At 40.3% G+C, this 16,163-nt stretch overlaps 1 protein-coding gene across 3 annotated transcripts in view; it reads left to right on the top strand.

Moving 5' to 3' along the window:
• Nucleotides 1-16,163, top strand: part of CTDP1 (CTD phosphatase subunit 1) — a 171,883-nt gene that overhangs the window by 20,183 nt on the left and 135,537 nt on the right. For all 3 annotated transcript variants that reach the window (XM_024205115.1, XM_024205113.1, XM_024205114.1), the window contains exons 5-7: nt 1,640-1,790; nt 11,820-11,910; nt 14,811-14,977. In XM_024205115.1, coding sequence (XP_024060883.1) covers nt 1,640-1,790; nt 11,820-11,910; nt 14,811-14,977 — 409 coding nt within the window. The remainder of the gene's footprint in view (nt 1-1,639; nt 1,791-11,819; nt 11,911-14,810; nt 14,978-16,163) is intronic.

Raw genomic sequence — 16,163 nt, 5'->3', positions numbered from 1 at the left:
ACCAACCTGAAGATCCTGCATGTTCAGACATGTTCCTTTCATCATCTTCAACGCAGCTTCCTCCTGTGAAGGAACACGTCTCATGATGTTGTTTCCTTTGGGCAACCAGGCCTTGCATTTCTTTGTTGCGCTGTTTGCATTTTGCACGCATGTCTGTCTTACCCACAGGTAGAGGAACTTCATCAAAATATTCCCAAAGTGGGTCTCTTATAATGGCGGCAGGCCATAAATGTTTTCGCTTCTAGTGAGAGAATGGTATGGTAGATCTCAAATCAATGAAGGCTACACTCAGAAAGACCTCAAGATTTCTGTAATATGCTGCTCAAACAGTTTCACTTTTGTTTCTACTGCCTGTCCCTCCCTCCTCACATTTATCTCCAGACTTCTTCTACTTGTCCAGATCTATTCCGCCCCTACAATCTTCTATTCATTGAACTTTTTGAAACTTTGCACTTTTAGAGAGACATAAGGGATTGACTGTGTACACAAATTTGCAGAGTGACCATAGGGTTGAGGTCTGTTATTTCTCACTTCTATTTATTTATGTATTTATTTATTTATTTAAAAACATTTTTGCTGTTAACAAGCATGTTATCTCTGGAGACACACATCCACCGTTTGAGAACTGCAAAACTAAGCATCTCTGATGGTATCTTCTAGACTGAGCACTGAGTCCCATTGGGTAGATAGAAAGATTAACCTAAATAATCTATACAGAAGCCCCCGGAATTCCATAAGATTGGGTCCCTAATCCATGAACTATTGGAACTCATTTACAAAACTTTTCTTAACCATTACATGAATATATTGTCTCATACTATAAAATTAGAATTTATAATCCCTATTCCATGATGCGATATCTTTGAGCTATAATGTATCTTAATTAAAGCTATCTTTAGATAAGTGTTTTTTTCCCCTCAAAAAGCATTTGATCAAAAAAGTCCGTGGGTGTTTTTATTTATTTATTTTTAATCATTGATTTTTATCCACCCTGCACTTCCACATGCCTAACCAAGGTTATACTAGTTAATGTTTTTCCTCCTCAGAGAGGGATCAGTGACAGCAAATAAAATAAATGGCCTGCATAGTTCAATGACTGTCTGTGTTTGAGTAAATCCATGTTTATAAAGCAAGTATTCAGGGGGTTCATAAATGAGTGTGCAGCTTACTCTGACATTTCTGTATATCCTTTCTGGAGCTGCTATATGAATTTTCATAGGTACAATTTTTTTCATTCAACACAAATTGGCCATTTGTTTTATTTTTCAGCCCAGTATATAGTAAAACTAATGTGTCTCACATCACTGAGAGTAAAACAAACCCTTTAAGAAATTTGATTGGATATTTTCTTAAAATTTGTTGTGTAAACAAACCTTTGAAAGCCTGGGCAACTCTTTTAATATTCTAACATTGTAAACAATTACTGCAAGTCAAAAATGTGTTGTATTGCCTTATAAAAACCAAAATATGCTTTGGGTCAAATATATTTCCAAATGAAAATCTTATTCATCTTAATTGGGTTGAAGTAGGATCTCCGAATAAAACTGAAGTAAAGGGAGGTACTTTTAGGCATGTTTATTTTTGTACTAAACTTAATTACTTTATAAGTCTTGCTATGGGGTTATTTGTTCTCTTCTAGGGAATATTCCATTTCCAGTTAGGTCGAGGTGAACCTATGCTGCATACTCGTTTGCGTCCTCATTGCAAGGAATTCTTAGAAAAGATTGCCAAGCTGTATGAATTACATGTTTTTACCTTCGGTAGCAGACTTTATGCACATACAATTGCAGGTGAGTAGCATGCTGCTTGGAATACTTGAGTTATCAGCCTTTAAGATTTGATATGACTTTGACTTTCTGTTCTTTTCCAAGTCTCTGTCCACCTATACCTCTAAAGAAGATTCTGTGCAAACTATAATGCCATTAAAGACCCCAAACTGTAAATTAATAATGCAAATTAAAACATTGCATTGAAAATTTTGTCTAAATATAAAGAATAGAGTTCCATAAGCAGAATGCTTAGCTTTTTTGGATCCCAGTCCATGTAGTAATTTCTCCCTTTTCACTTAGATACAGTCCTGCTGTTTATTTTTTAGGAAATGAGCCCACAACTTTTCTTCTGTCTCTTTGCATCTAAAGAATGTCCTTACAGAGTGGATTAGATGAAGTATCTGGGTTTCACCCTATGCCTTCCTCAGGCAGTCTGGAAGCAACACTCTCTTCAGGATAGGAAGTGAGAGGCATAAATCTTCTGTCTCCCTTCCATAGAAGTATCACTGTTAATGTCAATCAGCTGACATGAGAACATAAGAATGCCCATACTGGGTCAGACGAAAGGTCCATTTAGCTTAGTATCCTGTCTTCGGACAGTGGCCAATGCCAGGTGCCCCAGAGGCAATGAATAGAACAGGTAATCGTCAAGTGATCCATCCCCTTTCACCCATTCCCAGCTTCTGGCAAACAGAGGCTAGGGACACCATCCCTGCCCATCCTGGCTAACAGCCATTGATGGACCTATCCTCCATGAGTTTATCTAGTTCTTTTTTGAATCCTGTTATAGTTTTGGCCTTCACAACATCGTCTGGAAAAGAGTTCCATAGGTTGACTATGCGTTGTGTGAAGAAATGCTACTTTTGTTTTTAAACCTGCTACCTATTAATTTGATTTGGTGTTATGTTATAGTTCTTGTGTTATGAGAAGGAGTAAATAACTCTTCCTTATTTATTTTCTCCACCAGTCATGATTTTATAGACCTCTGTCATATCTCCCCTCCCCCCCCATCATCTCTTTTCCAAGCTGTAAAGTCCCAGTCTTATTAATCTCTGCTCATATGGAGACCGTAAAGAGGTGCTTATATGGTAGTTCTATTTGTGCCCTTCTCTTGGAGAGATTCAGTATTGGCATTTATTAGAGAATAACATTTGTATTTCACAGTGTTTTCATATCCTTTCCCATCAAGTTACAGATCTTGCCTCTCACAACCTCATTAAAACTTGTTCTCAAATGTTTTAATTTAAAAGGAAAGGGAAATGTACAGTATCATTTTTCAACAGACATAGATGAAAGTTAATTAATGCTAGACACTTGCATGTTAGGGTAATGTTGAGGACACGACCACAAATATGATTGAACTGTAAACTTGGCTGTTTTCCCCTCCTGAACCTCATGTTTCAGTGTAGTATTTTGTTAATTTCCTTAGATTTTGCTTTTAAAAATACTCTGTTAATATTCTGTTAGGATCATGTCAATGGCAGCTAAGTAATTCATTAGTTTGTGACCCCAGTGGAAGAAATTAAAATACACATTAATCTGTGTCTCAATCTAGTGAATGTTGTCAGTGAGTAAAACTGTACCTATTGCTGTTATCCATATCCTTTTCCTTTCCCTCCTGTTGTATTGTATCTTGTGTGTTTGTAGAGTGTCAAGCACAACGAGACTCTGTTTTTTATTAGGGCCTCTGGGCCCTGTCTAGATACCAGTGTTAAATAATGACCTGAGATGATATGCTACAAGAGATAACAAACTACAGAATAGGGGATTTTATAGAGAATTTTGATCCAAGTTAAGTAAGGCATTGAAGATGCAATTTGATGTGCTTAAAGATTGCAAGAGACTCCTGTAACCTGAAACTAATGATTTAGTTAGAGCAGGGGTAGGCAACCTATGGCACGCTTGCCAAAGGTGGCACGCGAGCTGATTTTCAGTGGCACTCACACTGCCTGGCCACCTGTCTGGGGGGCTCTGCATTTTAATTTAATTTTAAATGAAGCTTCTTAAACATTTTAAAAACCTTATTTACTTTACATACAACAACAGTTTTAGTTATATATTATAGACTTATAGAAAGAGACCTTCTAAAAACATTAAAATGTATTACTGGCACGCGCAACCTTAAATTAGAGTGAATAAATGAAGACTTGGCACACCACTTCTGAAAGGTTGCCGTCCCCTGAGTTAGAAGATCAAAGTAACTTTACTTCTGGAGAGAAGGGAAGGCTGTGTTGTCTACTTTTTTCTTTTTTTTGACAGAACCACAAGACTTGTTCCCCGTTGATTCTATATCATTCATTATTTGGTGACTGGTATACTTGGTGAAGCTCCCTTTAGAGGCCATCAGTGTCATTATAAGATTATAAATTTTGGGGACAGGGGCTGTTTTTATTGCACAGCACAGGACACAATGTTTATATAAACACATTCCCCTTTTCCTGATGGAGTGTGGTTCTGGTTTGTTCAGGGAATGAGGAAATGGGACTTAAGCTTGGTTCTCTTGCATGATAAACTTGAGCACTTGATGTGATGATATGACGTTCTAGCTTTTGCTAGTTTCTGCTGTAGTATTCTGTGCTGGCAGGAAGAGAAAGTTGAGCTGCCGCTGAGTATGTGACAGAGTGATGGCCAAACTGTAGTAATGTGGAACTAGACATAATCTGTGCATGTGTTGAACACTTGATGGCGGTATTGTTCAGAGAAATAATTTATAATGAGAAATATTCAGTTAGTGTTTAGCAAGGGGTAGCAGATAGCTGAAAGGGAATACACCTCTATCCCGATATAACGCTGTCCTTGGGAGCCAAATTTTTTTTATCGCGTTATAGGTGAAACCACGTTATATCGAACTTGCTTTGATCCACCGGAGTGCGCAGCCCTGCCCTCCCGGAGCACTGCTTTACCACGTTATATCCGAATTCGTGTTATATTGGGTCGCGTTATATCGGGGTAGAGATGTATATGACACATGGGGAAATAGAAGATGAAACAAAGGAGTCTTTTATCCATATGGAAAAACTTAAACCACTCTGCCTTGCCAGATTTCACATACACCTTCTGTATGCTTCTCCAGATCTTCTTCTGCACACACCTTTGATGGCCCCTTCCTGCATGCTCCTGAGATCTTTTTTCTTATCTCTGTGAGGCCCCTATATCTGAGACCAGAAAACACGATTCCCTGGCACTCCTTTTTTGCCCCGCAAGTGGCTCCAAGTCCTGTACCCTCTTCACTATATGTCTTCCCTTCTATATTTTCTGCTTTTGATATCCTGTGTGTATAAATTTTGCACAAGCTATGATCCCCACACCAGATACGTCCAGTTGCAATAGGGAACATTGGGCTGAGCTCCCACTGAGACTTGCTGCCACTTAAACACTTTTGGGCCGTTCCTGTGGCCACCCCTCCTTGTAAAGAAAAATCATAGAATATTTCTGATTCAGATCGGAGGGGGTAGAATAGATGGGTGGTATGTTTCCAAGCCCAGTGTATAGGGCCCTACCAAATTCAGTCCATTTTGGTCAATTTCACAGTCATAGGATTTTTAAAATAGTTAATTTCACAGTTTCAGATGTAAATATCTGAAATGTCATGGTGTTACAACCGTGGGGGTCCCAACCCAAAAGAGGGCTGTGCGGGGGTCGGAAGGCTGTTGTAGGGAGGTCGCAGTATTGCCACCCTTACTTCTGCGCTGCTGCTGACGGTGACACTGCCTTCAGAGCTGGGCAGCCAGAGAGCAGTGGGCAGCGCAGATGTGAGAGTTGCATGGTATGGGGGAGGGGTATAATTTAGGGGGGGGCAGGGCCAGCCTTACAGGTGGGTGACTGCCCAGGGCCCCATGGTCAGGAGAGTGCTGTGATCTTCCTCCCCACCCCCCCCCAGTCAGCCCAAGGCCCCTTTAGCCCCCCTCAAGCGCTAGGCCCGGAGCCAGGGAGGGGCAGGGCTTGGGTGCAAGGGTGCCGGAAGCTTTGTAGAAGTATGTGTGTGGGGGGGGGGGGGGGGTCACCGGAACCGGAGGGGCCAGAGGCTGTGCCCCCCACTTTTTAACATGAGTGTAGTTTGGGGGGCAGATATCTTTTTAGCCTTATCAGATAGAACCTTTTATTGAAAGTAACATGATTTTTTTAAAAGGGAATAACTTCTGTAGTTACCTGCTATAGCTAATTTCATAATATTTATATATAACATATAAATACACAAGTGAATATAAAAATTTAGTGGTGCTATGTTGTTTAGGCTCATGACATAGCTACTGTGAACCTAGCTACTGTAGACTTAGCATGGTGATAAATCTAATGTGTTGCAAACCCGATTGATTTCCCAATGAAAATGCCTTTTGAGCAGTTAAAATCCTATTGCCTGACAGAATTTGAAGAATATGAAATAAACATACTTGGCCAGTGCGTCAAGCCAGAATAAAAAATAGCATGATTTGCCTATAAATGTAAGAACTGTATATGGGAGAATTTTAATACAGATAAGTTCACACCTTCAAATGTCTGATTATAAATTTATTTGGCAATGATTTTTGTTACACATGCCAAATATCTTATGGTATTAACGTGACGTGATTAACAAGTGTAAGATTGTGTCTTCAGTTTACTCTATGTTGAAACGTGTTCTTCAGCAACTGGAGTACACCTGTTTTATCTGTAACTTTCAGCTGAACATACTGAACCATCTCCAAGTTTTAGCGAGGGTGTAGAAGCTTCTGCCAGAGATGACTGGTGCCTGCTGAGGGCGGGGGGACACAATTTAAAGGTTTGGGCTCCTCCAACAGCTTGAGTCAAGCCCACCCTAGGCACGCCTCCCTCTTACACTCAGCGGTCCTCCCTGCAACACCCAGGTGTTAGTTCCATGTGGAGATGCAGCCGCAAACAGCTGGGAGCTGCAGGGAGGGGCCGCTGCTTTAGCTCCACGGAGAAAGGCAGCAGCAAAAACAGTGACTCTCCCTGCTGCTCCCAGCTGTTTGCTGCTGCCTCTCCCCACGGTCTGCAGCTCCCAGGTTGCTGGTTCCAGCAACTGCCGTGGCAAGGAGAGGGCCTGGCAGCACCACGTGTCTGAGCGGGCCCAGCAAGCCCTGGTAAAAATCTGGGGGGGCATGTGACCCCATCACCTCTGGCTTCTGTCCAGCGAGGAGGAGGGTCTTGGGGCTTCAGCCCCGTGGGGTGCACTTCTGAGGGCTCGGGACTTCAATAGGAGTGGGTCTGATGCCCCAGCAGGCGCCTCCCATGGGGCTGAAGCTCCGGCTCTTGAACTTCTGAAGATTGTCAAATGTGTCTCGGAGGGTCAGTGAGTTTGGCCATTCCTGATCTATGGCAAAGTAGGTTGTCTTGAATTAAAGTAGGTCACCAGGGGCTGAGAATCCTTGACTCCCATTGGAGGATCAGGTCAGTAACTCTTGCCAGATTCTATGGTAGATAAGGGAATGGCAGAATTACAGTTGAGGCTTAATTTCTGTGTTAAGCCCCATTTTGGTTTTATTTTGATATCCCCACCAAGTAAGGCTACGATTTTTGGCATAGGAATTTTCAGTAAATTTTATAACAGAGGTGCAGAGGGGGGGAAAAAACAATAAGTCACTGAAAGGTCACCAAGTGTAGTTTTCACTACATCAGCATGCATGAGTATACTTGGAGATGCTGAAAGGTAAGGCCCAGGGAATGGGGTGTGGGGATTGGAAAGTGAGTACATGCCAAAGCAGTGGCACCTGTCCCATGGGGCTGTGTCTGGCTCTGGCTCTCTGCTCTGGGTGCTGAGACCTGGAAATGTGTATATTATGGTAGAGGAGGTACCATTTGAACAAAGGCATTCTTAGACTGAAATACTAATGATCTAGTTAAAGGCCTGGTCCACACTAACCCCCCACTTCGAACTAAGATACGCAACTTCAGCTACGTGAATAACGTACGTAGCTGAAGTTGAAGTACCTTAGTTCGAACTTACCGCGGGTCCAGACACGGCAGGCAGGCTCCCCCGTCGATGCCGCGTACTCCTCTCGCCGAGCTGGAGTACCGGTGTTGACGGCGAGCACTTCCGGGATCGATTTATCGCGTCTAAACAAGACGTGATAAATCGATCCCAGAAGATCAATTGCTTACCACCGGACCCAGAAGTAAGTATAGACCTACCCAAAGTCTCCTATATTGGCCTGTGCTAGATTTTTCAGAGAATGACTACTTCTCTAAAGCAGCCAGCACTAATTATGCTCAAGGATGCAGGGAATAAGTCCAGAGCTTTCCTGCCCAAACCCCTCCCATATAAGGTCAGAGAGGCCCACTTGGGGCACTGGGCCCAGTGGCTTTTTCTTTGAACTGAGAGCAACAATAGCAGGGAGATGCTGCTGCCACCTCCTGACATCATCCTTCGTTTCAACTCTGAAACTTGGCCTGGGGACCTTCTTTATTACTTGCTGTACTGCTGTCGTCCCTCTCCTACCACTGCAATCCTTCAGCTATCCTCCCACACTCTCCCCAGGCGGAGATAGCATTTTCTGCTGTCCGCTTGCTTTACTCACTTCCCTCTTACTTCAACCATTGCTTCTCCTCCCCACTTCACCCATGAGTTGTCACTCCTCAAAATACCCTAAAACGAAGTTTTTGTAGTAGAGAGAAAGCAAATATATAAGCAGATACATAACAGACATGTATGCCTACCATCAATCTGATTGTTTTCTTAGTTTGTATCCCTTTCCTGCACCTTGTCTCTCTTTCTGTCTGTTGGACTGTTAAGCTCTTCAGAGCAGGGGTGCATTTTTCCCACACTGTAGCCTAGCACAATATAAATGTTGATAGTCTAATTGTGCAGAAATATAGTATAGTGGTACAGGTGCTGTAATCATTTGTGATCTTCTGTGATCTGATCTTTATTGTAATCAAGACCATTCATTTTTACATGACTGAATGGTAAGCCCACCCAAAAGGTGTGCAGATGCTGGAGTTAGTTATAGGACTCTAGAAGAACCGAAATAGAGTAGAGAGACTCATGCGTTTATACCCGGAGACATCATTAACGTCTTGATTAGGTTTTTGGTGTTTTTCTTTGATGGCATCCTAGTTAAACTTTATGGTTTTCCTTCAGGTTTATACAAAATAATTACATATGTTTTCTCCCCAGGGTAACTTGTGAAAGTGTTTAACTTTTTTCCAGTTTGTGACAAGTACTGGGTTGTAACTGCATACATGCCCTCTTCCTCCTCCTAGAGATATCTGTCCCAGATGGAACATTTCTGTTTACCTTCTGACATCTGATAGACTAGTTGAGCTTTTAAAATGTATTGAGAAGGTCAGATTTAAGATAACATACTTTTAAAATATTAAATATCATTATGTACCCAGTGCTCTACATTCATTTATCTAAAAAAATTGAAATGGTTAAGTAGTAAAATTAACTAATTACTAACTTTGAATTATAACTTAGAAACAAACGAGTCCTGTGCTTTTAAGAAGTAGGAGACTAAATTCTTCTCTCTGTAGTTTTATATTATGTCCATCACCACAGTGTCTGAGCGTCTTGGAGTAGAAAAATCAAGTATGGTGATGTATCCGTGGTATTGTCCTCTGACTCTCATTCCCATGTGCTGGTGCTGGTGGTTGGAATTTTTAAAACTGCTTATTGTTACTTTGTCTTAGTTATTTTTAATGGTAAACAATTCCATAGCAGGGGAAGAAATTGAGGGGCTGAAACAGCTGGGGGACAGGGTGATGGTAAAGGGGGGGCTGTAATGAGTGCCACTTAAAGAATTTTGGATTTCTAGAGAGAGATGTGGATCAGTTGCTGTTTTTTGTTAATACATGGTCTAGCCACTGGGTGTCTCAGTTGTTCTTTTATGGAAGAAACTCACTTCATAGCCAGTACTGGTGAAAAGTTCTTATTCTTATTAAAGATTTAATGACAGACATTTTGTTAAAGCAAATTAACCCTATTCCATCAATGAAATATTATGTGCCTCCCATACGCCATTTCTGTGAAATATATAAACAAATTGATATTATACTTTGTTTTTCCATTGACTTGGCAATGTTTTAGAAAAGTAAATTTGAGAGAGAAGCTCCTTAGTAAAGATTATGCCTTTTGGTTACTTAGTGTACTTCATTCAATTTAACACCAATCTAGAAGGCTTCACTGAAATTTTGTGTGACTAATCCATATTGAGCTGTATTAGGAACTGGTAAAGTCATATGAAAGCTTAAACTTTAAGAAGATAAAGATGTAATGGACCTGACTTTTTTCAAATTGGGCCTTCAATTTGTGGGGACAGTTTTTGCATCTGTAGTGAACTGTCCTCAATTTTCTTTTTACCTGCCATCAGTTGCCAGGAAAAAGCATAAATGAACTAGACTTTTGCCAAAGCCCTGTTAAATAACTGTGTACTTCTGCATCTTCCATCATTATTTGCTGTCAACACTTATGTATGTTCAGGTTTGTTACCACGTGTAATGTGACAATGTAGCAAGTACTTGATTGTGGTTTCACTGACAAATTAGGCAGGAATGTACTAATGAGAATGGAAAGCTTCTGTTTTACTCAGATGATTGGTGAGGGGGAGGAACAGCTGATGGTGTGACAGTTGTACAATAATGCAGTATATGACGATTTACATTCAGTTTGTCAAAATATGTTCTTTCTGTGTGTGGCAATGGTTCTCTGTAGTTAATATTTTCAATTCATTATGCCTAGGTACTGCAAGGGTCTCTCTACAGGGGATGATTCTACATGCGTTTGCTGCAATTCTTAAGCATAGTCGGGTGAGTTAAGGTTGAACCTCTGTCCTTAACTCAGAATTTTCTTGCTTTTTATGGGTTTTAAGTTATTCCAATGTCACATTTATATTAATACATATAGGTCCAAATTTTCAAAAGAGATTAGTGATTTTGTTTGAGACTCCTAAAAGGGGCCTGACTTTCAGAAAGTTCTGAGTACACTGAAAATCCATAAGGCCCTTGCAGGGAGCCTCAGATTTGCCCTCCTGACATCAGTAGTCACTTCTCAAAACTTGCGCAATAGACTATAACATGGCTACCTTTTTTGAAATTTGTTTTTGCATAAATAAGTAATGATTGTGTTATCTGCAGCAATAGTGAGACGTTCAAGCTAATCTCAAAGCAGATTATAATCCAATCAGTTCAGCAAAATGGCAAATCCAGAGTAATACATGAAACACCACTTTTTTTCTTTCAGAGCAGTAAGGAAACCACAATGTCTGTTTATAAAGAGAGGTTAAGTACATTGACAGAGAGGTCAGCTGCATTACCCTGTTTGTATATGGATGAATTTGCCATTTTGCCAAACTAATTGTATTTTATCTTGCCTTTAAATTAGCTAGCATACTGTCTCATATTCCTTCTTAACAAAGAGCGCAGTCAGCACAGATTTATGTAAATACGTCTAACATTTCAAGAAATCCTGATTTATTCTTAGTACAAGTACAAATGCACTAAAACAATGTTATAGGTCCAATTTAAAACCACAGATGCAAGAATTCAAACTGAAACTGCCTCTTAACTTGCCCGTTATGCTTAAGCATTGCAGTACTTTGCCAATTCGCATGAGACTTCTCTGCAGACCCTAGGCACAATGTGCTAAGGACAGGATTTAGTCTTAAAGTGTTATAAATGTAAGTTACCAGAACCTTTATTTAACTGTCAGCTATGCTTACTTCCTTTTACCTTAATTATTCACTGATGCCACAATTTTTGTAACTTCATTATTGCTTCTGTGTTAAAGGAATTGGGATTGGATATTTAAAATAAGAGTCCTACTGAATTAGTGACAGGTATCTAATCTACTGTGTTTACTCTTTACCTGCTATCTAATAAATACTTTTTGGAGTTTAAATATCTCAGTGCATTTTTGATTACACCAGTATCACACAGTTTATTTTAAACTTCAAATTGAAAGGCTGTGTTGCTCCATTTGTACTGCTGTTAATGCACAAAAATGGGCTTAGTGTAGTATGGTGTGATGGACTATGAAAACAGATTATGTAGAATGTTAACAGGGAGAAAATGTTGCTGTGAAGAAATATTAACTTCAAACTCTTCTTTCAAAAGGATTTTTGGACCCTGAAAAGAAACTTTTTTCTCATCGGATATTGTCAAGAGATGAATGTATTGATCCATTTTCTAAAACAGGGAATCTTAGGTATGTATGGGGGTGTGAAACTTCTTAATAAATAATCCAGGAGAGGAAATGAAGGCAGAATGTTGGGAACAAAAGTATTAAAGGGAGAAATTGTCTTCTGTACCCCATAAATCTGTACCTTCACAGAGAGCAATAAAACTGAGAAGTGCTAGCTAATGCTTATAGGCTTCATCTACTTAATACTTCAGTGGACGTTACAGCCTGTAATGTTCAAGCAAGATAATTTAGAGTCTCCCATTCAGTGATAACCTTTGTTTTCAGATGTTTTATGCCTGCAGATAATTGCAACTCAGGGCAAATCTACACTACAGCGCAACATCAGCACAGCTGCACTGATGCAGCTGCGCTGTTGTAGCGCGTCTGGTGAAGATGCGCTATGCCATCGGCATAATTACTCCACCTTCTTGAGAAGCGTAAGCTATGTCGGCGGATAGCGCCAGTGTGGACAGCGTGAAACTTGCGTCACCTGGGGGGAAGAAGGGGACTTTTTCACACCCCGAGGCGACATAAGTTAGATCAATTTAAGCGGTAGTCTAGACGGGGCCCTAAACTTTTTCCCTGCGATGATTTGCAAGCAACCCATCCTATTTTATTTCATTTTGTGGTTCATTTCATAATATAATTTGTGCATTTTTATATTGTAGAAATTTAGGCCAAGATTTTCCAGAACAGTAGCCTAAAGCTAGACTCTCAAATCTGTATTTAGGTACTTACGTGGCCTGACTTTGCTGGGTATTCATCACTTTCGAGTTTCATTGATGATTAGCACTTTTGAAAATTACACTTCAGTGCTTAAATTAAGCTCCTTAACCTATATTTTAGGCTCCAATTTTTGACAATCTTGGCCTTTTGTCTGTGTAAAACATAGGATTGCCTGATATTTAATAATATCCATATTGGAGCTGTTATGGGGAGGGGAGGATTCATCACAGCAAATCATACATATTTTTTTTCTTATCCTGGGTATATTTTTGGATCTATTCTGAGTATTCTCCTGCCAGGTTTATGACCAGTTTCATAGAATCCTAGAATATCAGGGTTGGAAGGGACCTCAGGAGGTCATCTAGTCCAACCCCCTGCTCAAAGCAGGACCAATTCCCAACCAAATCATCCCAGCCAGGGCTTTGTCAAGCCGGGCCTTAAAAACCTCCAAGGAAGGAGACTCCACCACCTCCCTAGGTAACGCATTCCAGTGCTTCACCACCCTCCTAGTGAAATAGTGTTTCGTAATATCCAACCTAGACCTCCCCCACTGCAACTTGAGACCATTGCTCCTTGTTCTGTCATCTGCCACCATTGAGAACAGCCGAGCTCCATCCTCTTTGGAACCCCCCCTCAGGTAGTTGAAAGCAGCTATCAAATCCCCCCTCATTCTTCTCTTCTGGAGACTAAACAATCCCATTCCCTCAGCCTCTCCTCATAAGTCATGTGCTCCAGACCCCTAATCATTTTTGTTGCCCTCCGCTGGACTCTTTCCAATTTTTCCACATCCTTCCTGTAGTGTGGGGCCCAAAACTGGACACAGTACTCCAGATGAGGCCTCACCAATGTCGAATAAAGGGGAACGATCACGTTCCTCGATCTGCTGGCAATGCCCCTACTTATACAGCCCAAAATGCCGTTAGCTTTCTTGGCAACAAGAGCACACTGTTGACTCATATCCAGCTTCTCGTCCACTGTGACCCCTAGGTCCTTTTCTGCAGAACTGCTACCTAGCCATTCGGTCCCTAGTCTGTAGCAGTGCATAGGATTCTTCTGTCCTAAGTGCAGGACTCTGCACTTGTCCTTGTTAAACCTCATCAGGTGTTTTTTTTGGCCCAATCCTCTAATTTGTCTAGGTCCCTCTGTATCCGATCCCTACCCTCCAGTGTATCTCTACCACGCCTCCCAGTTTAGTGTCATCTGCAAACTTGCTGAGAGTGCGGTCCACACCATCCTCCAGATCATTAATAAAGATATTAAACAAAATCGGCCCCAGGACCGACCCTTGGGGCACTCCGCTTGAAACCGGCTGCCAACTAGACATGGAGCCATTGATCACTACCCGTTGAGCCCGACGATCTAGCCAGCTTTCTATCCACCTTACAGTCCATTCATCCAGCCCATACTTCTTTAACTTGGCGGCAAGAATACTGTGGGAGACCGTATCAAAAGCTTTGCTAAAGTCAAGGAATAACACATCCACTGCTTTCCCCTCATCCACAGAACCAGTTATCTCATCATAGAAGGCAATTAGGTTAGTCAGGCACGACTTCCCCTTGGTGAATCCATGCTGACTGTTCCTGATCACTTTCCTCTCCTCTAAGTGTTTCATAATTGATTCCTTGAGGACCTGCTCCATGATAGTTTAAATACTAAGACTTCTTGTTTAGATGTAATCTCTGTGGAATGAGTAAGTGTGACTAAGTTACTATATATGATATTGCTCCTGCCCCTTTATTCCTGAATTATTTTGTATTATTTAGGTCGAAGAACCTAGACTGAAATTCAGTGCAATACACTATGTATACTCAAATTTAAACTTTGGGAGGGCTCATATTTTTGACCACTGGAAGTGAAGGGGATAAATAAATTTAATTGCTAATTTATTTATTTTTTTGAGACTTTTGTGTAACTAACTTGAAAAATTCTTTCTAATTGTTCATAAAACTTTTAAAAACCACAAAAAGACGATTGGTAGAGTAACCAGTAAGAAGAGCTGCAGATTGTATAACTGTTACAGGTAAACGAATTGACTCATCCAGAATCCTAATAAATACGTTAATTTTCAGAAATCATTCATGTTTAATGTTCATGCCCATTTGACGCACACAACTAACCAGAATGTCAACCCAGAGTGTTTTAAATAGTAATCTTGACAGACAATAAAAACAAGCAACTTTTTTTTTTTTTTTTTTTAGAAATCTCTTCCCATGTGGTGACTCCATGGTTTGCATTATTGATGACCGAGAGGATGTTTGGAAGTTTGCACCCAATTTGATAACTGTAAAGAAATATGTATACTTTCAGGGTATAGGCGATATTAATGCACCACCTGGATCAAGGGAAGCTCAAATGAAAAAGAAGGGTAACTCCATTTTATTTATTTACTTTTGGAGCAGCAGTTGACTAGCAAACCAAAACCATGCTAACAAAGTGTTGTCCAAAACAAAAAACTAATAGTGGGGTTTCAGTGTCTACCAAACGCATCCATTTTGCATTTGACAGAATTTTATTTTCAGCAATCTTAAGAGGGTACTGTAAACAGTGGAAAAGCAGATGCTACAGCAGTGGTTTTCACCTGAGAAAATTAAGTCTGAAAAGGTGATGACTGGGAAGGCCAATATATCCAGGATTTATTGAAACTCGTAGAAGTAGCTGGAAAGGAACTTACTTTATTCGTAGTTGGGTATTTTAGAGAGAAGCTTTCATTTCAGGATAGTTAGTATTTTTCTGTACATATTTAGTTCCTATTGAGCCTGTTTACCATTCTTTTGCCGTTGTTACCATCTAGAAATGAATTCAGTTCTGTTATTTTACTCTAGTAATGTTTCATGTGGTTAAAAAGTATAAGAATGGAATGAATAGCATGACCATGTACTTCTCAAAATATAGTATGAGATCAACATGCTGTAGTGGCAATAGTGGTGACCAAGGGGCAGTCAAGTCACATATATACCTTTTTTACGAACAAGATGTGGTCATCTCTGCTAAGAATGACCTTGGGTATTCCTGCCAAGAATATTAACTGCATTTGTCTGCTGCTTGTCAGCTACCCCAAAAAAAAACTGTCTAAAAGCTATTTACAGAGTAATCCTTTTCCTGCATATGAAGCACACTGCTCTTGTTTGTTGCATATCACTAGTGCCTTCATAAAGGGTTTGATCAACATATTTTGATGGCAGTAAAATATATTTTTCAATTTCTAAAGCATTTTCTTGGTTTTGTATTCAATCAGTTCTGAAAACAGACAGTAGAAAAAATATGAGCAGAACTTGTAAGTTCATAAAGAGGATGATCTTATGGCTAATACTCTGGAAATATGCTTTTTTCCTCTGTGACCTTTGGCAGGTCATGGGGTGTTTTTTTTTTGTTTTGTTTTGTTTTTGTTTTTGTTTTTAATGCTTCAGTTGCCCATCTAAAGGGGAATGATACTTCCTTACATAATAAGATAAAGGCATTATTATTTGTGAGGCAGACAAATATGATGATGAGGGCAACATAAACTGGGATTTTCAAGAGGTTTAAGGGAGTTAGGCACTCCGCTCCTATTA

The sequence above is a fragment of the Terrapene carolina genome, unplaced genomic scaffold, assembly GCF_002925995.2.
Source record: "Terrapene carolina triunguis isolate 2854851 unplaced genomic scaffold, T_m_triunguis-2.0 Scaffold58, whole genome shotgun sequence".
NCBI lineage: Eukaryota > Metazoa > Chordata > Testudines > Emydidae > Terrapene > Terrapene triunguis.
The sequence above is the reverse complement of the archived record's forward strand: the minus strand, read 5'-3'. Positions and strand labels throughout refer to the sequence as shown.